Source organism: Lepus europaeus, chromosome 4 (assembly GCF_033115175.1).
Source record: "Lepus europaeus isolate LE1 chromosome 4, mLepTim1.pri, whole genome shotgun sequence".
NCBI classification, from domain to species: domain Eukaryota; kingdom Metazoa; phylum Chordata; class Mammalia; order Lagomorpha; family Leporidae; genus Lepus; species Lepus europaeus.
In genome coordinates, this window is record NC_084830.1 from 163,124,775 (window position 1) to 163,151,870 (window position 27,096).

At 50.7% G+C, this 27,096-nt stretch overlaps 1 protein-coding gene and 1 pseudogene across 1 annotated transcript in view; one reads left to right on the top strand and one right to left on the bottom strand.

The window, feature by feature from the left end:
* The window catches only part of MCC (MCC regulator of WNT signaling pathway), a 446,585-nt gene that overhangs the window by 67,634 nt on the left and 351,855 nt on the right, over positions 1-27,096 (top strand). The window contains exon 2 of the mRNA XM_062189308.1: positions 25,535-25,782. Within this exon, the coding sequence (XP_062045292.1) occupies positions 25,535-25,782 (248 nt within the window). The remainder of the gene's footprint in view (positions 1-25,534; positions 25,783-27,096) is intronic.
* Positions 2,307-3,052, bottom strand: LOC133758206 (serine/threonine-protein phosphatase PP1-gamma catalytic subunit B-like; annotated as a pseudogene).

Genomic DNA, 27,096 nt, shown 5'->3' on the forward strand with positions numbered 1-27,096 from the left:
CGGCCACTGAGGGGCTCACTCAGTGAGGCCTGGTTCCTGGGCTTCCGAGCATTGCCAGCCCCCGTGACACCAGACCACCGGCCTCCACCTGCTCATCTTCTCTTCCCTCCATCCCACTCACAATTTAAAATACCAGATCGACACTCAGGATTCGTAGTGAAAAGAACACAGCCGGCATTGTGGCGTAGCAGGTAAAGTTGCACTGGCATCCCATGGGTGCCAGTCTGATTCCTGGCTGCTCCATTTACCCAGATAAAGCTCCTGGCTCTGAACCAGCGGATAGAATCTCTCTCTCTCTCTCTCTCTCTCTCTCTCTCTCTCTCTCTCTCTCTCTCCTTCTTTCCCTCTGTTAACTCTGCCTTTCAGATAAATAAAATAAATCTTAAAAAGAAAAACAGCCACTGCCTACCCTCCTACTTCTGCTTCTTTTCTCTCAGTTGTTCCTTCTCCTGGTTGCCGCCGTCATTTAGAGCAGCTTGCCTCTAGAATTGATAACTCGCTCACATTTCTTGAATTGTAGGTCTGGGCATTGATTTTTCTACCAAGGGATACAGGGATTTTGTGCCTGCCCCCCATCAAGGAGTACCTGCTACCCCGTTACCCATTCTCCTAATCATAACTTTTTAGTTGAGTCAGCGTTAGGCTTTCTTGTTACAGAAGAGAAAAACGGACTTCTTCCTTGTCTGTGCCACTTGTACTTGGCCAGTGCCGTCACACAGCCAAACCCAGTATACCAGGGTTCTGCTCGCTGGGGAGCCCCTCCCTGGAAGCTTCCTTAGAGGGTGTGTGAGACAGTGGCTGTTTTGAGCTGTGTATTAATTCTGCCCTTTCATCTAATTGATGGTTTTAAGGGACATAAAACTTGAGATTAGAAATTGTTATGGAATTTTGAAGTGCTTGTTCCATTATTGCTATAAAAAGGGGGTACCACTAGTGTGGGCATCTGGGTAGGGGTTAAGATGCCATGGGGGGAGCAGCTGTGGGTCAAGCCTTCACTTGTGATGCCGGGATCCCAAATGGGCTGCTCCACTTCCAATCCAACTCCCTGCTAATGCACCTGGGAAAGCAGCACAGGACAGCCCAAGTCCTTGGGCCCCTGTGCCCACCTGGGAGACCTGGAAGAGGCTCCTGGCTCCTGGCTTCATCCTGGTCCATCCTTGGCTGTTGTAGCCATTTGGGAAGTGAACCAGCAGTTGGAAGATCACTGTCTCTGTCTATCCTTCTCTCTCTCTCTCTCTCTCTCTCTCTCTCTCTCTCTCTGTAACTCTACCTGTCAAATATATATGAAAAAAAAAAAAAAAGATGCCATTTGGGACGCCTGTATCCTAGATCGGAGTGCTTGCATTTCATTCTCAGCTTCCCTCTGGATTCCAGCTTCCTGCTGTTGCAAACCCGGGGAAGCACTGGGGTCATTGCCAGCCACATGGGACCCAGATTGAGTTCTGGACTCCCGGCTTCGGGCTGGTCCAGTCAAAGTGTTGTAGGCATTTGAGGAGTGAGCCAGTGGGAGATCTCTTTCTCTCTCCCCTCTCCTCCCTCCTTGTCTTCCTTTCAAATAATTGCAATAAAAAATTTTCCCAGGGGCACCATTGTGACCCCCAGCCCTTCGTGTGAGACCTGTTTTGTGTCCCCTTTGCTCCTTTGAGGACTTTCGGAGCCCTCTGTCCCCCAGAGGAACGAAGCATCAGCCTGATGTGCTTCTGTAGCGTGGGGCAGGGCCTGTTGGTCCATCTGCTGGGTCCCTCGGTGACTCCCTCTTAGGAAATGAGATCCTTTGGTTCTAGGAAGGGTCTGATAATTTCCTCCCGGCTGTCTTCCTTGTCACTCTTTCTGGAACTCCTGTAATATGGATATTAAATATTTGAAAATGATCATCTGATGCTTTGAGTTCTTATTTCGTATTTTCTATTTCTTTAATTTTTACTCTTACTGTTGTGCTTTAAAAGATTTTATCTGCTTTACTTTTCAATTTAAAATTTTAGTTTGGCCATACTTTTAACTTCCAGGAGCTTCTTACATAATTATTATTCTCTGGATGGTTGTTTTTAAGGTTCGTGTTCTCTGGAAATTATGACTTTTTTTAACAAGTTCATCATTTAATAAGTCTTAATTCATTTTTACCACATGGTATTGTACATGGTCATCTGCTGAAACAGACTTCTTTTTAACAGATTTTAGTTTAAAAAAGTCGTAGATACTGGGAGTTCTATATAAACTGGTGGACAGTAAGTTACTTCTTTGTTTTGATGGAGAAGCCTCAATTTCACCACGGAATAAAGAATGTGGGCCAAAGAAAACCTACTCGGTCACTCGTACAGAACAGAATCGTTCCTATAATTTGAAGCTTTCTGAGAGGGCAGGCTCAGGCCTCTGGAACCGTGGAGGTGTCACAGGTCTCGGGGTGATCGGCTGCTTTTTCCCTGCAGGCTTTAAAATCCGCGAGGAACACGTGAGTGCTTCGGCCATGCTTACGGCAGCTGCACTGTCAAGCGCTCGGCAGTAGTTGGGTGCAGAAAGCAGAGGGACCAGCTGCCCTTTGCGGAAAACCGGTATCTGTCTCCAGCCACCTGGCGGGCTCTACACACAAGGTCCAGATCACACGTATGGGGAGTTTTGCAGCCACTCTGCACCAAACGTGGAGGGTACCCCCTGTCATTTCACCCCCACCCAAGGCATCTTCAGCGAGGTCACACCACAGAAGATCACTAGGAAGACCCGGATCTGGTACACCTGTCGGTAGCATAATTTGCCGAATCTGCTCCATGGACTGAAGATCTGGTGGTAAACCTCCGTGGCAGCAGCAGGTTGTCCCCTCCACAGTGGCTGCTCTTGGTAAGCAGTTATAACAGTCTGAGCAAGTTTTCCATAGTTCAATGTTGCATCTTCTTGTACATTCACCGTAAAATCCGCAAGTCCTATTGATACTGGCACATTCATGGTTCCCTCTGAGAAGAAGAAAATTCTCGGGATGTTAGATTTTGTAGGCCAGTAAGAGGCAGATCGTTTCTGCTTCATGCTGGCTTTCTCTGGTGGTCTGAGTCCACTCACCCATCTGCCCTTCAACTTCTGAAGTTTTAGTTATTCTGATCTCCTCTTCGGTTCTGTCATTATACAGCTGATTCTTGGTAACTGTGGTCCATAAAGTCAGAGCAAACATGCTATTTGAAAGGTAGATTTACAAAGAGAAAAGGACACGCACACACGCACACACACACACATCTTCCTTACACTGGTTTACTCCCCAAATGGCCTCCATGGCCATAGCTGGGCCAGGCCAAAGCCGGAGCCAGGAACTGCACCCGGGTCTCCCACATGGGTGCCGGGGCCCAGGCGCTTGGGCCGGCTTCTGCTTCTTTCCTAGGTGCTTTAGTAGAGAGCTGGAGTGGAAGCGGAGCAGCCAGGACCAGGCAGTCATGGGTTCTGGCGTTCAGGTGCTGGCTTCACTCGCTGCACCACAGCGCCGGCCCCGGGTCTGTTCCATTTAACTGCACTGTTTAGAATCAGCTGATTCCAAAGATCCAGGAGAGTTTGTTAATTGGCTGATACGTGTGGGTCCCTGGAAGGGCAGTTAAGTGGGGGAAAAGTCCTTGTAGGAGTAGGAGTAGGCAACAGTAGTGCTGCTGTGCTCTCTGGCTGTCACTCTTGGGACAAGGCTGGCTTCATAGCCTGGATCAGGAGACCCCAGGAGAAGGGGCGAAGGTGCAGCCTGTGTCGTTACAGCAGAGCGGTTCCTTGAGCTGCTCCCCAGCCCCCCGCTGTGCGGTGTGCAGCACGCCCCCAGGCCTGTTGTCACCAAGTCTAGCTTGTCTTCCCGACTCTGGTGTGGGGAGCCTGCGGTGTGACGCCTTTGAGAAAAGAATTGCTGTCAGGTTTAGATGATGAAATTGGCCAGTCGGAGACAAACCCTGTCTGCAGTTCTCCCCTGGAAGAAAGCCGAGAGACTCCGGGAAGCCCTCGTGCTCCGAGGAGGGGGCAGCAGTGGCTCCCCGAGTTGCTGGGGACATCGTCACGCACAGAAGGGTCTGCAGGTGCTGCCGTCGGCTTCCTTCTTCCTTTTTCTTAACTGTTGCTTGGTTTGCATCTCGCTTGGCTCTGGTGCTGTTGTTGCTTTTGCTTTTTCTTCCTCTGTGGACATTATAAAAATCACTCTTCAGGCACAGTGCATTCATCCTTTTTTTTTTTAAAGATTTTATTTATTTATTTGAGAGGTAGAGTTACAGACAGTGAGAGGGAGAGACAGAGAGAAAGGTCTTTCATCTGTTGGTTCACTCCGCAAATGGCTGCAATGACTGGAGCTGCACTAATCTGAAGCCAGAAGCCAGGAGCCTCCTCCGGGTCTCCTACATGGGTGCAGGGGCCCAAGCACTTGGGCCATCTTCCACTGCTTTCCCAGGCCATAGAAGAGAGCTGGATCATAAGAGGAGCAGCTGGGTCTTGAACTGGCACCCATATGGGATGCTGGTGGCACAGGCGGGGGATTAACATACTGCGCCACAGCGCTGGCCCCTCATCCCTGTTTTAACCCCCTTGAGATATAGTTCATGTAACATACACTTCAGCATTTAAAGCCTGTAGTTCTGTGGTTTGCATGCCTTTACCGTGCCGGGCAAGCAGTGCCGCTGCCTGATTTCAGAACTTTCCCAGCATTCCAAGGGAAACCCCATACCTGCAGGCAGGTGTTTTCAGCTCTCTTGGCGGTGCCTGTACGGGTGGAGTTGCTAGATCTGGCGGCGATTGTGTGTCTCTGGGGACCTGCCAGCCTGTTTTCCAGTGAATGCATTTCTGTTCGTCCTCGTCATGCCCCCGCCCCGTGTCCTCATGTAGCTCTCTCTTAGCGCCACGTCCCTGTGTGGTTGGTTGTGCGAGCTGTGATGTGCCGTGAGAGTGAGGAGGCATGGACGCTGCCTCCCGAAACATGCAGAGCCACTGCTTTTGGCTTAGTATTGTTCATCTACAACTTATCAGGAAGCTTTTTTAAAAATCTGCTTCATTTGAGAGACAGAGACACCCAGACACACACACACAGAGCTGCCTCCTGCTGATTCACTCTGTGAATGCTAGGGCAGGGCCCGGTTGAACTCGGGAGCCAGGAACTCCGTCTGGGCATCCCGCATGGTGGCAGTGACCCAACTACTAGGACATCACCTGCCGCCTCTCGGAGTCTGCAGTGATGGGAAGCTGGCCTCGGGAGTGTGCAGCGTATCTAGGACTTGAACACAGGCTCTCTGCATTAATGCACACAGGCATCCCACGCAGCATCTCATCTAGGGACCACGTGCCTGCCTCGGAAATGTGTACGTTCAATCCCCTTTTCATTTGCCCGGACCAAGGCTTACATTGGTGAAGAACTTTCACACATCTGCAGATTGGGAGGGAGAGGGTGCTGCCGCCCTGGGGCCATCTGCTCCTGGAAGGTTAAACACATTTAACGTTAAGTTCTATATGGTCCGGTTTGTCCATGTTTGAAAGTTGAGATTCTGCCCGAAGAAGGTTTGAAGGGGCCAGTGTTGTAGTGTCGCAAAGTAAGCCATTGCCTGCAATGCCAGCATCCCCTATGGCTGACAGTTCTAGTCTTGGCTGCTCCACTTCCAATCCAGCCCCCTGCTACTGCTCCTGGGAAAGCAGCAGAAGATGGCCCAAGTGCTTGGGCACCTGCACCCACGTTGGGGACCTGTCTGAAACAGCCCCAGACTCCTGGCTTTGGCCTGGCCCAGCCCTGGCTGTTGTGCCCATCTGGGGAGTGAACCACTGATGGAAGATCTCTCTTTCTCTGTCTGTCTCTGTCTCTGTCTCTCTCTCAGAGGTCTCTCTCCCTCTCTCACTTTCCCTCTCTCTCTCTAACTCTGGCTTCAAGTAAATAAATAAATCTTTAAAAGAGAGAGAGAGAGAGAGAGAAGGTTTGAAAATGAAGATCAGAGAGCCGGTCCAGCACTCTTGCAGTAAGCTGCGTTCCAGACAAGTGCAGACGTGTTTTCATCTCTCAGGTGCACAGCTGAAGGGTCCATGCAGGGCTCCGCAGTGGGAATCGCATTTTCTGTGCTGCTCTGGGGCCTCCCTGTGCTTCTGTCCCAGCCTGAGGCCACCAAAGCCCCCTCTGGCTGACGAGATTGCGTCTGTTGCTTGTTAGCAGGCACAAAAACTGATCATGTCCAGAATGCCTGACAGCCCCTAAACAGCGAGTTCCTGACTTGTGAGATCTTGCATTCAAGTCGTCTGAGCCTGTAGCCCGATGTAAGCATGGAGAAAGGGTGGGCTGGTGGGGGACGCGCACGGTCACCTCTGCTCCCCACAGTCCCTGGCCACAGTGTGACAGCAGTGTTTAGATAAAGGCACCTTCAGGGGCTGCCATGTTGGTGGTCATAACCCTTTTGTGTGCCTTGCAACTCTGAAGGCGTTGGGGCCCCTCCTGCCCCGAGGGCTTCCAGTTCACCTGGGCTGGGCTGGGGCCTGGAAACTCTCATTTCTGACCAGTGCCCAGGTGCTGCTGCTGCTGCTGCTGGCCTGGGACACAATCTGAGAACTGCAGCCCTGACTGCGTTCTGTGCCACATTTCTTTCATGCTCAGTGGGACACCAGGGAGGATCCAGCTGTCAGACAGAGATGGGAAAATGCTGAGTTGAGGAGGGATTAAGCAGATTTCTTCTGGGTCCGGCATTGCTACTCTGGCATCCCGTATGAGTGATGGCTCGAGTCCCTGCTGCTCTACTTCTGATCCAGCTCCCTGCTGATGCACCTGGGAAGGCAGCAGAAGATGGCCCAAGTGCTTGTGCCCCTGCACCCCTGTGGGAGACAGGATAGAGTTCTAGGCTGCTTGCTCCCCTGGCCCAGCCCCAGCCATTGTGGCTGGTGGGGGTCTTATCACAGGCTAGGGCAGTGGCTCCCTTTGGTTTCCCTCTGCTGCCCTCTTCTATCCAGGTCCCTGGAGGAGCAGGTGAGGGCCCCAGCCTGGAGGGAGCGAGCTCTGAGCTCGATCATTTTCTGCCACTTGCTGCCACTCACTTGGCTCAGATTCCTAATCTGGAAGGCGAGTGGTGTTCATCACTGGCAACTCCACGATTCTCTGCTTGGTGGTGCTTGGAGGTGGTGGGGTTGGAGGTATTAGGGAGCAGCGAGGAGAACGGGTGCACCTGCTGCAGAGGGGCCCAGGCTCGCCATGCCCCAGACGTTGTCCCTAGGAGAGAAGAACCCAGGTTTCGCAGACAAGGTCCCAGAGACAGCTTCCAGTAGGAAGTCACACATCTAGAAAACAGCAAGGGTGGGATTTCAGCCTGTGTCTGAGGGTGAAGAGTGCCCCCCACTCCAACACCACGGTAATCCTGCCGTACCCGGCTGCTCCTCAGATGTTTTCATTGGTTGATGTTTCCTGTGGGTCCTTTGAGAGCAGGTTGATTTTGCAATAAATCTCAGCTCAGCTGCTGTGTCCCTGGCCAGGTGCACAGTATGCCTGATCCCCAGTCCCCTCGCCTGGGAAAGCAGTGATGATTACCTCTGTGCATGCTTACAGAGGGCCAGCTCAGGGGCCGGTGCTGTGGCTCACTTGGTTAATCCTCCGCCTGCGGCGCTGGCACCCCATAGGATCGGCATAGCACCAACCATAGCCGCCATTTGGGGGGTGAACTAACGGAAGGAAGACCTTTCTGTCTCTAACTCTCACTGTCTAACTCTGTCAAACACACACACACACACACACACAAAAGGCCTGCTCAGTAGATAATAGTTACGTTATTCAGGAGTTAGGAGCATTTTCTACTCTACCTTCTTCTCTTACTCATTTATTATAAACATTTCTTATCGGGGTCTCTGTGTTTATATTTAGGGCAGCATCTGTTTACAGTGCTTGTATAATTTGGGTCCTATTTCTTACTTATTTCAGTGCCAGAACATAGATTTTAGGACCCAGACATCTCAGTTAAAATCCCTAGTCCAGTGGGATTGGTTTTGCCTCGATTGGTTGACTTTTCTGGAACTGGTGATACTCGGTAGAGCTGTTCTGAGGATGAAGTCCAGCAGCAGCAGCCGTGCAGCTCCTGACACTGTGCGGGGCACCTGTGCATCAGGACAGCCAGCGCTCCTCCCCTCACCAGAGGGGCGGGGCTTCCGTGCGGACCTCGAGCAGCCTGTGGCGGCCTTGTCCCCGCCTCTGTAAGCTGCTCTCCCCGAGGGTGCTGACCCCACTCTCCACCAACGCTGAGGCTGTGGGCCTCCTTCCTGGACCTGCCGGAGGTGAGCGGTGACACACGGTTCTCCCTGTGCAATGCCTGAAGCCTCGGACCCAAGCAGAATTCTCACGTCTTCATTTGCATCTGCTTTGCTTTTCTGAATGGAAGTGACTTTTCAAACATGATTCTGCTACATTTAGATTGATTTGGGAAAAAAAAAAAAACCATGCTTGTGTTGTGCCTCTGTGAGTGACTACAGTGTGGACACACGCGGGAGCACAGAGAAGCCTCACCAGGTCAGAGGAGGGGGCGCTGGGCAGCCTCAGGGACCAGGCAGCTCCAGGGACTGGGCAGCCCCAGGGACCAGGCAGCAGGAGCGTCTGCGCCTCGTTGGCACAGGCCAGGGTTGACTCCGTCCGCCAGAATGCGTCTGACTTGGATCATGGAGAACACTCTCCAGAGGCAGTAGAATTATTATTCCGTAGAAACAAGCGGACTTATGCCTGCCTTGATTTTTAAATTAAAATCAGATATCCATATGCAAGATGATCGTTAGCTGGCAGCGCCTTTCCTAAGGATAGGAAGAAAGGAGACCACGCAGAGCTGGACCCTAGGAGGAGAATTGCAGGGAGGAGGGTCTGTCTGTAGTTTGCTCAGAAAGCACCGTCTGTGTTTATCTTCACCAAATTGTTCAGGATGAACAAAGTGCACATTAGATAGTTCAGGACAAAGCAACGCTGTCAAGTATAAATCTCTTTCCCAGTTGTAATTTCTTCTTTTTTAAAGATTTGTTTTATTTATTTAAAAGACAGAGTTACAAAGAGAGGTAGAGCCAGAGAGAGAGGTCTTCCATCTGCTGGTTCACTCCCCAGATGGCCTCAAAGGCCAGAGCTGAGCTGATCTGAAACCAGGAGCCAGGAGCTTCTTCTGGTTCTCCCACCTGGGTGCTGGAGCCCAAGCACTTGGGCCATATTCTACTGCTTTCCCAGGCCATAGCAGAGAGCTGGATCGGAAGTGGAGCAGCAGGCACTCGAACCGGCACCCATATGGGATGCCGGCACTGCAGGCCGGGGCTTTAAACCACTGCGCCACAAACACCGGCCCCCATTGTTGTAATTTCTAAGAGGACCTGTGAACTTGTCGATGTGTGCGTTGGTTTGGAGTCATTAGCCCTTGAATTGTAGGGCTTTTGAGACACAATTACTTACCAGAAGGCTGGAGCACGGAGAACATCTTGATTTTCTGAACCGCCAGCAGGAAAGCAGTGCTCTGAGAAGCGTGCAGTCGCAGGGGCTCAGCACATGTGGGGTCGCTTGGAATAGCTGTGGGAAATAGGAGCGCTCTTCAGAAGACTTGCGGAATTAGAGGGTCAGTTCCTTGTGGTGCAAAAATGCGACATCTGTGCATATAAGGAATCTTGTAAAAGTTTGCGGAAAAAGTGTATGATGAAAAAACTGTGTATGGTTTCAGACTTTTTTTGTACCAAAATAAGCTTGTCTTTTAATTCTTTCCACAAGCTGGGTGACAAACCCTCCTGGTTTTGCTTACATAAAAATCACAACACCTTTGGCACTGACTCCTTTTCTTTTCCCCCGGTCACCTAGCCTGGTAGCTCTTGAATATAGCTTCAGCTTTATAGCATTTGAAGAGTGAAAAGAATTCAAATTCTCTTCAACTGCCACATAATTGAATCCAGATTAACTGACAGGTTTTGGGCAATTGAAGTGATGAACTATCTTCAAGGTCAAGCATGAATTGCAAGCTGCTAACAAGTCTTTTTAAAAAGTTTATTTTCATCTACTTGAAAGGCAGAGAGAGAGAGAGAAAGAGAGAGATATCTTCCATCTGCTGATCCATTCCCCAATGTCCACAACAGCCAGGGCTGGGCCAGGCTGAACACAGGAACTGGGAGCTCCATCCAGGTCTCCCATGTGGGTAGCAGGAGCCCAGATGCTTGGGCCATCTTCTGCTGCCTCCCACGAAGCATCAGGAAGAAGCAAAGTAGCCAAGACTCATACCAGCACTGCCACATGGGATGCAGGTGTCCCAAGCAGTGGCTTGTCCCATTGTCCCACAGCTCTCACTCCTGCTAAAAAGTCTTGATGGGACCCGGACTGGAATAACCTGTAAGCGGTCCCGTGAGAGACAGCGTCTGGTTCCCTCCTGGCCAGGTGCCGGATGCCACAGCCAAACTCTCAGCTCGTGTTTCTCTAACAGGGCTGTCTGTACACCAGGACATTGCATTGCTGAGCTGGTGTGCAGCTTTTTCAGTATTTTTTCTTTTTAATATTTTTATTTATTTATTGAGGGGAAGAGTTACAGAGAGGGAGAGACAGAGAGGTCTTCCATCTGCTGGTTGACTACTTAAATGGCTGCAATGGCCGGAGCTGGGTCTGGCATACCGGTGCAGGGGCCCAAGCACTTGGGCCATCCTCCACTGCTTTCCCAGGCCACAGCAGAGAGCTGGATTGGAAGAGGAGCAGCCGGGACATAAACCAGTGCCCATATGGAATGCCAGTGACGCGGGCGAGCTTAGCCTGCTACACCACAGCACCAGCCCTGGTGTGTAGCTTTTTGAAAGCGCCTTATACCTGCACATGAATCCAGATCCAAAACGTGCACGCACGGTAGACGGCAAAGCACATTTCGTTCCTGCAGACATGATGTCTCCTCTAGAGGTCGCCCCTGGTGTCGGTTCCTTGGGTCGGTCCCCTTGCAGAGACAGAGACAGCCTGTGCACATAGGTCCCATGGACACAGAGACCTGCAGTTACAGGCCACATGCTCTGACCTGCACCTGCCTTTTCTGAACTTAACCTGTTTTGGAGGCTGTGCCGCCATTCCATAGATCTGCCTCCCCTTCTCCAAGGCCGGTTGGCAGTTACCGCGTAGCCACACTGCTGGGGGTTCAGATTTTTCCAGTCTTTGGTTAACACAAACAGTGCTACCCTGAGTAACTATGCGTCCGTCGTTTTGCACGTATCGGCATTTTTGTAGGGTCCATTTCTAGAAATGGAATTGCTGGATCAGAAGAAAGATGTGTGTTTTTTAATTTTGGCGAATGCTGGCACCCTGTATAGATGTTGTAGCAGGCTATGCTCCCAGCAGCTCCTTGTCCTGGCCTCCTTGGGAACTTTGTCACTCTTCCCCTGCCACCACAGGTTCAGGCACAGCCCTTTTGGATTTCTGTCTGTAGATCTCCCTCCTTTGCTTGCCATTTTGTAATCTGTGCTGCAGAGTTTTTGTTTGTTTGTTTTATTTTACTTACTTGAAAGGCAGAATGACAAGGAGAGAGAAGGAGTGGTAGGGAGACAGAGAGAGAGAGAGAGATCTTCCATCTGCTTGTTCACTCCCCAAGTGCCCACAGCAGCCAGGCTGGGCCAGAGTGAAGCCAGGAGCCTGGGACTCCGCCCCGGTCTCCCATGTGGGTGGCAGGGGCCCAAAGGCTTGGGCTATCTCCCCTGCTTCCCGGGTGTGTTAGCAGGAAGCTGGATAGGAAGTGGAGCAGCCTGGACTGTAACTGGCACTGCAGTGTGGGATGCCGGCATTGCAGGTGGTGGCTTAACCCACCGTGCCACAGCGCCAGCCCCTGCTGTAGACACCGTGTGTCCCACACTTGTAAATGCAGAGCCCCTTTTTGTCCAGTTCTCACCTAACTCCATCATGTTGGGCAGGCATTTGGTATAGTGTTGAAGGCCCCACCTCAAGCATCTGCATACCGGTCTCAGGTTCTGGCTCCGTTCTTGATCCCAGCTTCCTGGGAGGCAGCAGGTGACAGCCCCAGGAGTCAGTGCCTGTCACCCATGTCACAGACCTGGGTTAACTTCCAGGCTCCTGGCTCAGCCTGGCTCAGTCCCAGCTCTTGCTCATATTTGGGAGTCAGTCAGTGGGTGGGAGATCTCTGTCTCTCTACCTTTTAAATAAATTAATTAACTTAAAAAGTACAATGTTGTAGTTAGTTGAGGGAGTTTTTCCTCCAAGGATTTAGCACTGACTGAATTCAAATATCAAATACGTTCCTAAACATAAAACTCCGACTGGGTTTCTGTGACTCATTTCCCCAGCGCAGCGACAGCTAATACTGAACGGAGAGCAGTGTGGTGCCAGGTGCAGCCGACTTTCCTCGGGATGCCGTGCCGGGGTAAGCAGCAATGGCCTGCTGCCCCGGCCCTGGCCATGTCATTGTTTGGCATGGTTCCTCCCCACGTTGGTCCCCCCTCTGTGGAGTAAGGAATCGTTCCGGCCAAAATAAATACCGTGATATCTAGGGTGGTGCTGCTCAAAGCGGCCCCCGCAGCAAAGGGCAGTGTGGGAGCTGGAGGGCACTGTTGAGAAACTTCTGCAGCCAGCAGACAGCCTTGGGTCGAATACCAAAAATTGAATTTGTGTTTTCTGTGTTTTTCCTAATAACTCATTATATTTTACTCTGCAAAGCATTGATCCGTCACAGATTAGGTTTCACAAAACAGTGTAGGAAAGCTACCACATTTCGGTGGCTCCAGCATGTCGGCAGCTGCTCCTGAGGCCGTGCGTGGCTCATTTTCCCAGCAGAGCGAGTGTGCCTGCCCCTGCGGCGCTCCAGGCCAGAGACACAGGACACAAGGTCTCACCTACAGCTGCTGCACACAGTAGGAGTAGACCTCCCCTCCTCACCTCCGTAATCAGAGGACAAGGCCTCGCTGCTTTTCGTGCTATGCTACTGGAATTGGATTCTGAGACCCCAAGTGGAGTTAGAAAATTAGGCATGAAAAGAGCACTGTATTTGTTCATCTTCTAAGAAAAGCGTAAATAGCATTTTTCCCCTATTATTTTTTGCTTTCATGACATTTTCTGAACCTGAAGTACTTTGGAGGAGATTTAGGGAAATTTTAATGCAGTAACAAAATCCACTGAGTGCTAAGTATATTTTTTTAAGTTTTTAAATGCTAGTGGAGAGTATATAAATAATAAAACCTGGGGACACTGGCAAGTGTCACTGTGTCAGCCTCAGGGAGCAGGCTGGTTTCTGTCCAGGCCGTGGAGTGACTCAAGGAGCCAAGACAGACGTTGGGAACACCTGTCTGAGTCTGGATGCAGTAGTCCCTAACTGTGTGAGCAGAGTCGGGGGCAAGACCTGAGTGGGTGATGACAAAGAGAAGCAGTGGGGGAGGGGCATTGTGGTGCAGCAGGTGATGTCCGTATCCCACATCCCATATCAGAGTGTCTGGTTCAAGTCCCAGTCCCGGCTCCTCCCCTTCCCATCCAGCTTTCTGCTGATGCCATCCTAGGAAGCAACAGGTGATGACTCAAGTGCTTGGATCCCTGCCTCGCACGTGGGGAACCCGGATGGAGTCCCTGGCTCCTGACTTTGGCCTGACCAAGCCACAGCCATTGTGGTCATTTGGGGAGTCAGCAAGCAAGTGGAAAATCTCTGTGTCTCTGTCTGTTTGCCTTTCAATACATAAAAATAGTAAATAAACTTCAGAAAAGGAAAGATGGGGGGTAGGGCAGAGAGCCCAGGCTCATGAGGGCAGCTCTTTCTTTTGAAGAGCTAGGGGTGGAGTGTATATTTGGAGCCTAGCATAAAAAATTTCTTTTTTTTTGCTGGCGCCCCAGCTCAATAGGCTAATCCTCCACCTGCGGCGCCGGCACACCGGGTTCTAGTCCTGGTCAGGGCGCCGGATTCTGTCCCGGTCGCTCCTCTTCCTGTCCAGCTCTCTGCTGTGGCCTGGGAGTGCAGTGGAGGATGGCCCAAGGGCTTGGGCCTGCACCCGCATGGGAGACCAGGAGGAAACCTGGCTCCTGGCTTCGGATCAGTGTAGTGCTCTGGCCGGCCGCGGTGGCCATTGTGGGGTGAACCAACGGAAAAGAAAGACCTTTCTCTCTGTCTCTCTCTCTCACTGTCCACTCTGTCAAAAAAAAAAAAGAAAAAGAAAAAAAATTTTTTTAAAGATTTTATTTATTTATCTGAGAGGCAGATCTACAGACTGAGAGGGAAAGACAGAGAGAAAGGTCTTCCATACCCTGGTTCACTCCCCAAATGGCTGCAACGGCTAGAACTGGGCCAATTGGAAGTTAGGAGCCAGAAACTTCTTCTGGGTCTCCCATGTGGGTGCAGGGGCCCAAGGATGACCATCTTCTGCTGCTGGATCAGAGAGCTGGATCAGACGAGGAACAGTCGGGACATGAACCGGTACCCATATGGGATGCTGGTGCTGCAGGCAGAGGATTAGCCAAGTGAGCCACAGCGCCGGCCCCAATATGCATCTTTTCAAAGCATCATGGTTAACCTTGAAGCAGTGTCTGAAAATGAAGTTTGCCAATATTCCAGGAAAACCAGCTGTTGTGCCAAGGGTCAGTGTTCCACATATATTTAAAGTCTTTTCTTTTCGAAGATATTCAAGTTTTTTTTCTATGATTTCAATGACCGTTGGTCCTCTGAGTTCTGCATCTCTTAGAGAAGGACTAGGCTGACCGCGTGTGTATGTTGCCGTTCTGATGTCCTTGGGCGCTTCCCCAGCTCCTAATGGAGCCACGCTGGCATCTTTCACGTCTACACCATCCTCACCCCTCCCCGCCATTTTGGCGGCTCACGTGACTTGCTGTTTTTCTTAAATAGTGGTGTTTGGGGGGCTGGCTTCATGGCACAGAAGGTTAAGCCACTGCCTGCAGCCCCAGTGTCCCATATGAGCCCAAATTTGAGTCCCGCCAGCTGAGCTTCCAATCCTGCCTCCTGCTAATACACCTGGGAAAGCAGACGAAGATGGCCCAAGTCCTTGGGCCCCTACCACCCACGTGGGAGACCTGGATGGAGTTCAGGCTCTTGGCTTCCACCTGGCCCAGCCCCGGGTATTGTAGCCATCTGGGGACTGAACCATTGGATGGAAGATCAGTCTCTCTGTACTCTCTGTATGTCTCTCTGTGTCTCTGTAACTCTGCCTTTCAAATCAATCAATCAGTTTTATTTTATTTATTTAATTTTTTTTTTTTGGACAGGCAGAGCTAGACAGTGAGAGAGAGAGAGACAGAGAACGAGAAAGGTCTTCCTCCATTGGTTCACCCCCCAAATGGCACTTGGGCCATCCTCCACTGCCTTTCTGGGCCACAGCAGAGAGCTGGACTGGAAGAGGGGCAACCGGGACAGAACCAGAACCCCAACCGGGACTAGAATCCGGAGTACCGGTGCCGCAGGCGGAGGATTAGCCTAGTGAGCCATGGCACCAGCCTCAATCAATCAATCTTTAAAAATACCAGTGTTTTGTATGTAAAAGTAGGTCTTAAATGATCTGAAGGTTTAACTATTCTGGAAATGTTATTATAATATTCTTAGAAATAAGTTTATAAAAAGTAGTATACTTCCCAAGCTTTTTATGGTCCTCAAACTGATATCTATTTGACATTTTCCAAGTATCTTCTCTCTATATATCTTTCAGGTATGACTTCTCTTACATAATTTTTGGGTCTGGGGTCTTAGCATTAGTGGGACTTTTGCAGGACATTGATATATTAAGTGCCATTCCTCATTTGTCCTATGACCACTGCTGCTAGTAATTTCAATTAGTAAAGGCACACTGAGCACTTCCTGTGGGTTCCACATCTGTCGCGGAGATACCAAACTAGTGCCCTTTGTTTGTTCATTCGTCCACCAATCTGTTTATGCACCTGCTGTGTACCAAGAACTCAGGACAGGTTCCCTCTTACAAGGCACTGAGAGACTCTTTGATGGAGCAAGGACAAAAACCCCAGATCTATTTTTGTCCCTTGGCTGTGTGGCTGAGCTGAGAGCATTCTTTCGCAAAGGCTCCTTGTCTGACTTCCCCCTCCCCTCACAAGCAGTACAGCCCCCTCCCACAGCCCCTGAACCTGCCAGACAGCTGCCTTACCACCCACCCACCCACCTCTGTCTGCGAGGGAGGGTGCTCCCTACCTGCTCCTGGAGTGAGTCCCTCTCAGGTTTTGAGTCACTTGTGCTGGCTGTGAGCTTGTGGGCTATTGCCTCTTCTTTATTTTATTTGGTCTCCTCTTTTTTTTTTTAAGATTTATTTATTTATTTGAAATGCAGAGTAACAGAGAGGCAGAGGCAGAGGTAGAGGCAGAGAGAGATCTTCCATCTGCTGGTTCACTCCCCAAATGGCTGCAATGGCCCAAGCTGGGCCAATCCGAAGCTAGAGCCTGGAGCTTCTTCTGGGTCTCCCAGTTGGGTGCAGGGGTCCAAGGACTTGGGCCATCCTCCACTGCTTTCCCAGGCCCATTAGCAGAGAGCTGGAATGGAAGTGGAGCAGCCAGGACTCAAACTGGCACCCATATAGGATGCGGGCACTGCAGGCGGCGGCTTCACCCACTACACCACTGTGTCAGCGCCCTCCTCTTTATTTTCTTACAACTTTACACCCTGTAAAATGGAGATAGTATCTATGTGACTGTGAGGATTACGTAAAATACACAAAGGTACTTCAAAAAGTTCATCAGAAAGCAGGATTACCAGATACATTTATTTTGGTGCAAAAACACGTTTGACATCCTTGCTTAGCTTTTTCTGTAATATCCGTTCTCCATAAGCTGTTTGAAGACCACTTGTATCTGAAACTCCGCACAGCCCCTGAAACATGAGTGCTCCGAATGAGGGTTTTCCCCTGGAGTGGCAGAGACTGCGTCTGAGGAGTTTTTACAAATCACTAAGAAGAGCGGTGGAGTCTTGCTCAACATAGAACCCAAGGAGGAAGCACATTAAAGTGTTTTCTTCCACTGCAGCATGAGTGGCAAAGAGCAAATCAAGAGATTGCCCAGCGAAGGTGGAGCAGGAGTACTGGGCGGTGGCCCCATAGGCAACATTGTGATGGAAATCTGCCCGGACCCACCTGCGGATGCTGTCTTCCTCATAAGGGACTGTCTGCTCCCGGGCACCGGTCCAGCCGTTCGCTGTTTCCTTGAAGTCTTGGGGAGCTCAGGCTGAGCCAGTGTTACAGGAACTCAAGTCTGAGGAGACAGGAAGCAAACCACACACACCCCAGGCCCTACCTCCAGTCTGCTGTCTTTCACCCAGAGTTCTCTGAAACGGGTGAGGACATGAATCTGGACGTGAACTTGACCCTGATGAGAAAGTGGGCGTTCTTGGATGTGTCCTGGGACTAGGAGTGAGTCCAGAATTAGAAAATGAGCTGCAAAGAAAAGGAGCAGGTGAGCAGGTCTGTGATGATACGGCTTCTGTTTTATAAGCATCACTGTGCCTCACATGTCACTGACGTTTGTACTACTCCTTGCTTGGCTGATCCTCTTACTGAAGCCGTTTGAGGGTATTGCACTGGTCTGTTTCCCCCTGTGCTCCCCGAGAGAAGCCCTGCTGTGACCTGAATGTGCTGGCACTGCACTGCCTCTGTGACTGCTGTGTGTGCACAGGGTGGCTGCTGGGTTCAGGCAGCCGAGAAACTGAATTTTTGATTATTTATAATTTTAATTAATTGAAATGTAAATTAAATAGCCACCTGTGGCTAGTGGCTACTGTGTGAACAGTACCATCCAAGACCACAGACATTAATTTACAAGAGTTAAAATAGATTTCAGGACATTGAAATGGGATTCAAAATAAACAACGCTGAGGGAGTTGTTAATCAGAAATTCTGGTTTTGCTAAAGGCCTGTACCCTGGATTCCATTGTTTGCTGTGTCTTTCTAAGTTTTTTCTAACGTTGATAACCACGACCAAAAGCGTTTTTTCAGATGTAAGGGTCAGACCAACGTTTTCATCCTTTCCAGTAGAGTGTTTGTGAGAACCAGGGAGAGACGAAGAGAGAGCGAATGAACCACTCCCCCTACTGCTTCCTTCTGCAGCCCTGGCGGGGCTGGAAGAGCCCTGAGGGAGGGGCCTGGAGGGCTGAGCGGACGCCCAGCGAGCCTGTCCTGGGCATGGTTTTGTTTGTGCGTCCAGGAGGTGCTGCCCCGTGAGTCCCCCTTGCCTTCACCACCAGCCCTTCAAGTTCTCCTGCCCTGAGTCCTCAGCTGATCTTTGGTTTCCTTAGTGAGACCGATTTTTTAAAGGGACAGCAATGCCACAGCAGTCTGTCTGTGCTCCCTTTTTAATATCAAAAACACCGTTTTAAATTGTGGAACACAATGTCTGTGCCCCTAAAGGAAGCCTGCTGAAGAGTGTGTTTGCTGGTTTGCCTTCTTCATGTGTAAAACTTAATCAACTGGAATATTTGAAGCCAAGTCTTTTGGTCGAGCAAAGGCAAAGGAAGACATCACTCTACAGTCGTCATTTATTTACGCATCACCTGCTACTCACCTGGTACTGTTCCTGGTGCTGGGAATTCAACAGTGAACAAAACAGACACAGTTCTCCATCCTCGTGAAGCTTAAAGCCAAGAGGAATGCCTCTGTTTCTACCTCTGTAGAGACTTTCCTCTGTCTTGCAAGTGCATAAATGATCACAGCCTGGCGCTTTGGTCACGAGCTTTCTTGAGTTCCTGTGCTCCTTAGAACTGTTCTGAGGGATGGAGGTGCTTCTGTCGGCTGGTCGTGGGGCGTGGGCATCAGGGAGTCTTAACAGGTGTGTTTCAGCCCCCTGAGGTGATGGTGATGTGAGCACTCCTGGTGTAGAAAGTTTAGATTCCCATCTTGATTGCCGTTGAGCCCCGCATACTTCCCAGGAGATATTCACAAACCTAATGAGGTCAGCTTGTCTTGTTTTAGTCTGTGATTGCAAACTGAGGTGGGCAAGAAGTAAAGAAGAAATGGGATTAAAGGCTCTCTCTTTCACCTGGAGTCTGGCATTTTGTTTGCCCACTCATTCATTTGCTTGTTATGCACTTATTGACACCGGGAGTTGGGGACTCAGTGATGCACAGAGGGGGAACCCTGTCCTCTAGCGCAGGTTCGCAGTCTCCTCTGTAATTCTTTCCGCTTGGACACTTGCTCCGCCAGGACTACTCAGCTCTACGGCCGCGGTGCAGAAGTAGCCGAGGACAACACGGACAAGGGGCCATCGTGCTGAGGAAAGCAGACAGAAAAGCAGGCTGTGGTCTGGACTTGGCTGCAGATCTTGGTTGCTGGGCTGTGGTCTAGTAGGAGACAGAAAATAAAACCAGTGAGTGGAGAAGCAGACTGGGGTCTGGAGGAGGGGCGAGGAAGGGAGGGCTCAGTAGAGGGACACACCTGTGGGAAGCCAGCAAGACTCAGTGGAAACCAAAGGAAGCTCAGGGGGCCTGCAGGGAAGGGAGAAGAGGCTAGGGAGGTGGACCCAGCCTAGGGAGCTGTGAGCTGTGACACCTGGTAGGGAGGTGGACCCAGCCTAGGGAGCTGCGAGCTGTGCTACTTGGTAACGAGATCCAGTATTCTGAAGGCCTGGGCTGTGACCTGTGACACTTTTGTAGCAAGGTGGACCCAGTATTCTGACACCACTTGGTAACGAGGTCCAGTATTCTGAAGGCCTGGGCTGTGACCTGTGACACTTTGTAGCAAGGTGGACCCAGTATTCTGACAGCCTCTGCTGTGAAGTGCAACACTTTGGTGTAAAGCAGAAAGTCCTGAGGGCAGCAAATAGAAAATTTGGAGTAAGAAGGAGTAACAGAGTTGCTGCCAGTTGGAAAGGGGCTGTGGAAGTGACCAGTGAGCACGCGTGGGAAGGGGGGAAGGAGCAGACCGGGCCCTCTCCTCAGTGTGGTGACTGAGAGGGAGGCAGGCATCCCTGGGCAGTTTTTTATGTCTAGCGTGGTGACTGGATGGTGTCATGAGGTGAGATATTAAGACCAGGAAATGGGCCCTGCGCTGTGGCTCACTTGGTTAATCCTCTGCCTGCGGCGCCGGCATCCCATATGGGCGCCGGGTTCTAGTCCCGGTTGCTCCTCTTCCAGTCCAGCTCTCTGCTGTGGCCCGGGAGGGCAGTGGAGAATGGCCCAGGAAGCACCTGGCTCCTGGCTTTGGATCGGCACAGCGCAGGCTGCAGCAGCCATTTGGGGGTAAACCAGTGGAAGGAAGACCTTTCTCTATCTCTCTCTTACTGTCTATATCTCTACCTGTCAAATTAAAAAAAAAAAAAACAGAAATCTGGGGAGGGTACAAGATGACGGGGTCCCTGTGGGACTTTGGTTTCCCAATAAACACATGGTGCAGAAGCATAACTACCCAGGAGCAGATGGGCTGCCACTTAGCTGAAGGTGACTGTATGAGTCGATTACACAGAACGGAAGGTGAGGACACAGATTCAGGTGAGATCACCTGTAGAGTCTGAAGTGAGGAACCAGAGAGCCAAGGAGAAGAGCTTCGGTCACGTGGGCGTTTAAGAAGCATGCTGAGACCGAGAGGCGAGAGGCGGGAACTGAGCGCAGGGCTGTTCTGGCCAAAGGGAGGGTGTCGGGTGGGAGCAGGAAAGCAGCGGGGGCCTGGGGCGGGGCCTGGGAATGCCTTCACACACCGCTGTCTACAGGGAACGCTGGGGCCGGCCCAGGTTCCAGGGCAGGGAAGCAGCCAGCGCCTCTGGCTGGGGGGGATGGCGGAGTAGCGCTGTGGTGGCGAGGTCCCGGCCCTGCGATTCGCTGGGGGCCGTTTCTCGTGACCTAGCACAGGGCTTGTAGAAGACCCGGTGGTCCAGTTTCTGTAGGCCTCGCTCTTGATATCAAGGAGAATGCTTTTGCAGTGTTTTTTCTTTTTCTCTCCTATAACTTTGTTTTCTTGTCATGGTGATAATGAAGTGTGGTTTCGATTTTCACCTGTGTTTCACATAGAAGAATGACACCGTTGTAGATGAGTGCGGTCTTTCTGGCTGAATATGAAAGTGCTATTAATCTGTGGTCTTTGCTAGTGGAGCTGCTCTTGTTAGTGCCCCCTAGTTGTGTCCACAAGCAGACATGCGGTGTCACTGACACCCAGGGTGCTGGACAGCAGCAGCTGTGGTCTGGGTTCTCCGCTGTGCCACGTGTCACCTCTGTAGCTCGGTCGTTCCTTCAGTCTTCGTGTCTGAATCTAAATTGGGGATAATGGTACTTTCTCTGTTAGCTGTTATTGATAGTTGTGTGTCTCCGTTATGAATGACTTTTGTTTTTAAAAGCTAGCACTACTAGGGGTGGGCATTAGGCGTGGCGGTTAAGATGCCCACGTCTGTATAGGAGAGCCTGGGTTCAAGTCTGGCTCTGCTTCTGATTCCAGCTTCCTGCTGACGTGTATCCTGGGAGGCAGCAGGGATGGCTCAAGTACTTGGGTCCCTGCCACCCGTGTGGGAGATCTGGATGGAGTTCTGGCTCCTGGCTTTGGCCTTGCCTAGACCTGGCCACTGTGGGTGTCTGGGGAGCAAATCAGTAAATTGGAAGTTCTCTGTTTTTTTCTTTCTTCCTCTGAAATAAAAATAGATAATTTTTTTAGAAGTTAACACTTCTGTTTAAAGATTACAGTCTGAGCTCAGCCGAGTGAAGTTGTTTTGTGTGTGATGGCAGCTCACCCTTTTCTATAAAAATGCATGTACATACTTAAAATGCACATGAAAATGCAGTGTCACAGGTTCTGCCCTCGGAGCTGCCTGTGTGGAATGAGGCTTCGCCAGCCTGGACAGGACTGGGTTCCTCCCCGGGTGCCCAGTGTGTAAGTGGGTTCCAGGCAGGAGGGAGGGAGGCGTGTGCTGACAGAGTGTGCCCCTTAGTGAGGCCGTCCACTCTGTCCAGCAAGTGTTCTTCTCCCTCAAGCCATTAGTGCTTCATCATGAAAGCTCAACTCAAGAAACCAGGACGTTGTGAAGGATCCATGATCAATGATTATAAAATAATCACCATAATGGCTACTGTTGATTGAGTTCTTAATATGTGCCAGGAGCTACGTTAAGCGCTATGCATGCATTATCTTGTTTATCTTCAGAACAACCCAAGGGATCCGTACCGTTATTATGCCCATTTTAAAAACCGGAGATGACACGTCAGTGTGTGAAAGCAGTGTGCTACACCACAGAAGGCCAGGAAATACAGGCAAAGGATGAGAACATGAAAACACCATATTCTTACCATTTAGAGAAAATCAGTGCTCACACCATGCGTGAAGTTTTCAAATTTAGAAAAACTTCTTATTTCTCACCAATCCTAAATTAAGAAGGTTATCAAAAAATCTAAAAACGACATTCTGTGTGAAAAAGCATGATACGCACCATGCCACCCAGAGTAAAATCCAGGCCCTTTCTTTCTGTTTTCCTTCCTGCATTAGCAATCCTGATCATTTCTAAACCTTAGACAAATCCTACTGGATACCAGGCAGGTGTGTTCCAGGGAGAGCAGAAGAGATACCCATGTGGAAACTTTTTATTTTTATTTAAGATTTATTTATTTGAACGGCAGAGTTACAGAGACAGATAGACAGAGAAAGGTCTTCCATCTGCTGGTTCACTCCCCAAATGGCTGCAACAGCTGGGACTGGTCCACACTGAAGCCAGGAGCCAGGAGCTTTTCCAGGTCTCCCACGTGGATGCAGGGGCTCAACCACTTGGGCTTTCGCTGCTTTCCCAGGCACATTAGCAGGGAGCTGGATGGAAAGTGGGGCAACTGAGATTCAGACTGGCACCCATTGGGATGCCAGCACTGCAACTGGCGGCTTGACCACTGTGCACAGTGCCAGCCCTGGAAATATTTTTTAAAAACCCTGTTGGGGAGACATTGTGGCACAGCAGGTTAAACCATTACCTGCTGCACTTCCATCCCTCATGAGTGCCAGTTCAAGTACTGGCTGCTCTGCATCCAGTCCAGCTCCCTGCTAATGTGCTTGGAAGCACAGTGGAGGATGGCCTAAGTCCTTGGGTCCCTGCACCCATGTGAGAGACCCAGGTGAAGCCCCTGGCTCCAATCTGGCCCAGCCCCAGCCACTGTGGCCATTTAGGGAGTGAACTAGAGGATTTAAATTTCTCTATCTCTCCCTCTCTGTGTCTGTTAACTCTGCCTTTCACATAAATAAAATAAATCTTTTTTTAAAAAATCAGAAGAGCATCCCACATGGACCCCAGTTCAAGTCCCAGCTGCTCCACTGCTGATCCAGCTCTCTGCTAATGGCCTGGGAAAGCAGCAGAGGATGGCCCAAGTGCTTGGGCCCCTGCACCTATGTGGGAAACCTGCAGGGGCTCTGCTTCTGGCTTTGGCCTAGCCCAGCTCTAGAGTGAACCAGAGGATGGAGGATCTCTCTCCCTCCCTCCCTCCCTGTAGCTCTCACTTTCAAATAAATAAAATAAATCTTTTAAAAAATCTGAGCTTACCAAGTACATTTAGTTAGTACAAACATTAAGGACTTTTGGAGGCTGGTGTAGTGGGTTAGACTACTACCTGCAGTGCTGGACTCAAATAATGGGGTGGCAGAATGATCAGTTCACAGAGCTACTGTTGCAGGCCTGGCATAAATTCAGAAATTCTGGAGCAGGTATCGTGGCACAGTGGGTTACGCTGCTGCTTAGGTGCCTGTGTTCCATACTGGAGTACATGGTTCAAGTCCCAGCTGTTCTGCACTTCTGATCCAGCTCCCTGCTAATGCACCTTGCAGGCATGAGAGGATGGCACAAGGACTTGGGTTCCTGCCACCCACTTGGGAGACCCAGATGGAATTCCTAGCTCCTGGCCTAGCCTCAGCTGTTGGGTGCATTTGGGGAGTGAACGAGCAAATGGAAAATCTCTGTCTCTCCTCTCTCTCTCTCTCTCTCTCCTTTTCCAATGAAAATAAAATAAATAAGTAATATTTAAGGTGAGATCCTGCGGACTGGTCACACTCCTCCTGTCTGACCACAGTTTCTGGAGCCCCTGCAGGGGTAGGTAGCACAGGGTATTTTCCAAGTACCTGTTCACTGTTAAGGTTGCAGGTAATACTTTTAGACCTGGACCATATGAGTAGCATGGCTTTCTTTTGTTTTATTTACAGTTTTAACATTTAGAGAGTGAGAGAACACAGGAAGGTGAGAGCTTTATGAAAGGAAGAAGGGGGTACAGCAAAGCAAACTGGGAGGTCCATACCAGGCAGAGAGCAGGTCAGGGGCCGCGTGCCGGGAATCCCAGGCCAGAGCTGCGTGAAGAACGTGCGATTAGGAGTAGCTGCAGGTAGCCGAAAACAGGGTGAGAAGGGGCCAAAGGCCGTGCGCCTTCTGGGGCGTGGGAGAGCAGGGACGGGCCCAGCCTGCTCCACGCCTTTTATTCAGGTAACATGGCTTCAAAAACTGTGCCTGCAGAGGTAGAGAAAAACTGAGTGTGGCTGATAAATGCCAACAGTAACTGCCATTAATCCTAGTTAACTTCAGGTAGAAAATGCAGCAGTTTTTAAATTGTCTTGTGTGAGTGCACAGGTGGCTATAAACAAGGTGGTCGTGGCGCCGAGGTGTGGTACCAGTGCTTGGAGGTTTTGTTGTTTTCTGGTCCTGGGGAGGTCTGGATTCATGGGGCAAAGCCTGCCGCCAGTGTGGTTCTGGAGTGAGGCTGAGGCAGGCCGGCCTGCGGTTGCTGAGGGTGGCCATGGGTGCAGACCAGATTGGGCTGACTTACTATTGCTGTTAGGAGGAGCCGCGTTCATGGGAATGAATCAGGGTGACTGCTGAGTGTCAGTACCGGTTGGGATCTCGCGATTGAGTGCAGTGAGCACCATGCTGTGGATAATACAGCAGTGTCTGCAACGGGACTGTGCGGAACGGCCTGCAGGCTGCTCTGTGTGTCTGTTGCTGCGTCGTCACCCAGTACGCAGAGTGCTGCACTTGCTCCTCCTCCTCCTCCTCTGAAGAGTTGGAATAAACTGTTAGCAGCGGCAAGAATGAGGGCGGTAAGGAACAGAAGTAGGTATCTGAGAAGTCAGCCCTCCCACTTGGTACGTCTACACTCCAGTGACTCTGGAGGACTTGGATCCCTGCTCTGAGCGTTAGGGCTCACTAACTGCGGATGGGAAAGTGAGAAATGCTCCGTGGAACTCAGGAAAAAGCAGAAGTAGGTGAGCCCTGAACCATGAAAGCAGAAATTGTCAGGAGTACTGAAGTTAGCTGATTGGTCCAGAAAGTTGAGCATCAAGTTGGCTGAAATCTTGGCTGCTTTTCACGGATTGACTCGATTTTGAATCCTGCCAAGCGTAGAGGCAGTGTTCTTTCTGTGTTCTGAAACCTCATCTCACCGGGAGATGGCAGTGCTGCCTCCCAACAGGTGTAAGGAAAGAACTTTACGCTCTTGGGTTTCATGAGAAAGGAAGGGAGACGGCCTGGAGACAGGAAGGAAAAGAGAGCCCAGGATTGCCCCGGCCTTCCGGATAGCACAGGTTTTTGTCTGGAATGATGCATGGGAATGGGTTTTTTGTGCACCTGCCCCGAGAGGCGATGAGAACACCCAGAGCAGGTCTGCCTTGTGCAGGTGGGTGAGGCCCCAGCAGATGCCCCCTTTTACTGTCTCCTAACCTGCTGTCTTGGTTCCGCCCCTCATAGAAATGACCTGCTGATGGCCTGCCGCCAGCTGCAGATGGAGGAGTCTGTGGCTGAGATCATGACCCAGCTGGGCGCCCAGGAGGGCGGGAAGATCTCCTTTCAGGATTTTGCACGGTGCCGCAGGCAGCTCGCTCGAGAAATCAGGAGAGAGGAAGTCGACCTTTCTGTGAAATCAGACAGCTCCTGTGGCGAGCAGCAGCTGAGGGATCGCATTGCTTCCTGGCCCACGGGCAGCAACCACAGCTTGGGTAGGTCCGACCGGGTGGCTGTGGGACTGCGCTGGCTCGGCCCGGGGCTGCCTTCCTGGCACGTTGTCCACTGCGTGCGCCAGCTACTTCTCTCCGCTCTGTCCCACAGCTTCGCGCTTGCTTGCTGTTGGTTCTTGCATGTGTACAGCGCAGAGCCTCGGTAGCCGTTAGCTGGGAAGGGCAGGTGGATGGGACCTCTTCCTGTGAGCTGCGAGGTGCTTAGAAGCCACTGCTGTTTTATTCAACGTCAAACAATGTTTCTGGGAAGAGAGTTTTCCATTTGTGTTACAGCCTGCTGGTGCAAGGTCAGCACTTGGAAAGGGAGTCCTTATGATGTCGACAGTTGTTGAGGCCGGCTGGGGCACGTGGGGCTTTTTGTACGCGTTGGAGTCCTCAGTGAACATGTTTTGAAATTCTGAATATAGAAGTAAAGAGGCATCTGTGGGGTAGCATGAACGCGCCAACCGGGGAAACATCTGGGTTTTCTGTGTGTGCTGCAGGGACAGTTGCTACCCTCACAAGTGTTCCATGCATCGCTTCTGCTTTCCTTTTCTGCTGGGTGGACTGGGGCAAGAAGGATTCATTTTCCGTTGTTCGTTTTGCACACCTACTGATTAGTCTGGGTAATGAGGTAGTGCCGCACAGCACACACACATGCACTCACACACACCGTGAGCATGACTCCTGGCTGTAGAATCCTCTGGTGCACTATTATTGAGAAACTGAAGCAATGAATGTGCCCACCTGTCCCTTAGGCCTTTTTGCTGTGATGGACCCCACGTCAGCGGCGAGTCAGATGTCTGGGAATGCCTGTGCTCTCAGCATGATATGTAGAAACACTTGAAATTACATTTTTCAGAAAATAATCTATTCTTTAAGCAAAAACAAGGGGGAAAGACGAGCTGAACACAGTAAAAATCTGTCTTAACCTCTCTGTGCAGAAATAATTCCTGTTTGCATTTGGTGCTTGCTGCTTGTCTCCCTGTGTCCTGTCCCACACCCCTGCCCTGTGTACATGTGGTCATGTGACTCAACTTGGACACTCAGAAGACATTTATGAAATGAAAGATGGCATGGAATTCCATTTGCTAAGTCATATTTTCTAATTTTCCTAGCAAGAACATGATTTCTTATGTGAATCCGTAAGTGTTCACACACACACGTTTGAAGGTTATGGGTCCTACCGTCACTACAGTAAGCTGTGAATGTGTTTGGAATCTGTGTGTCCATGTAAAATGTTAAACCCTTGGGAAGTGACTGAGGAGGGTGGGTGGTCCCAGGTGGCCTGTGGGACCTCTCCCCCACTTGCCCGAG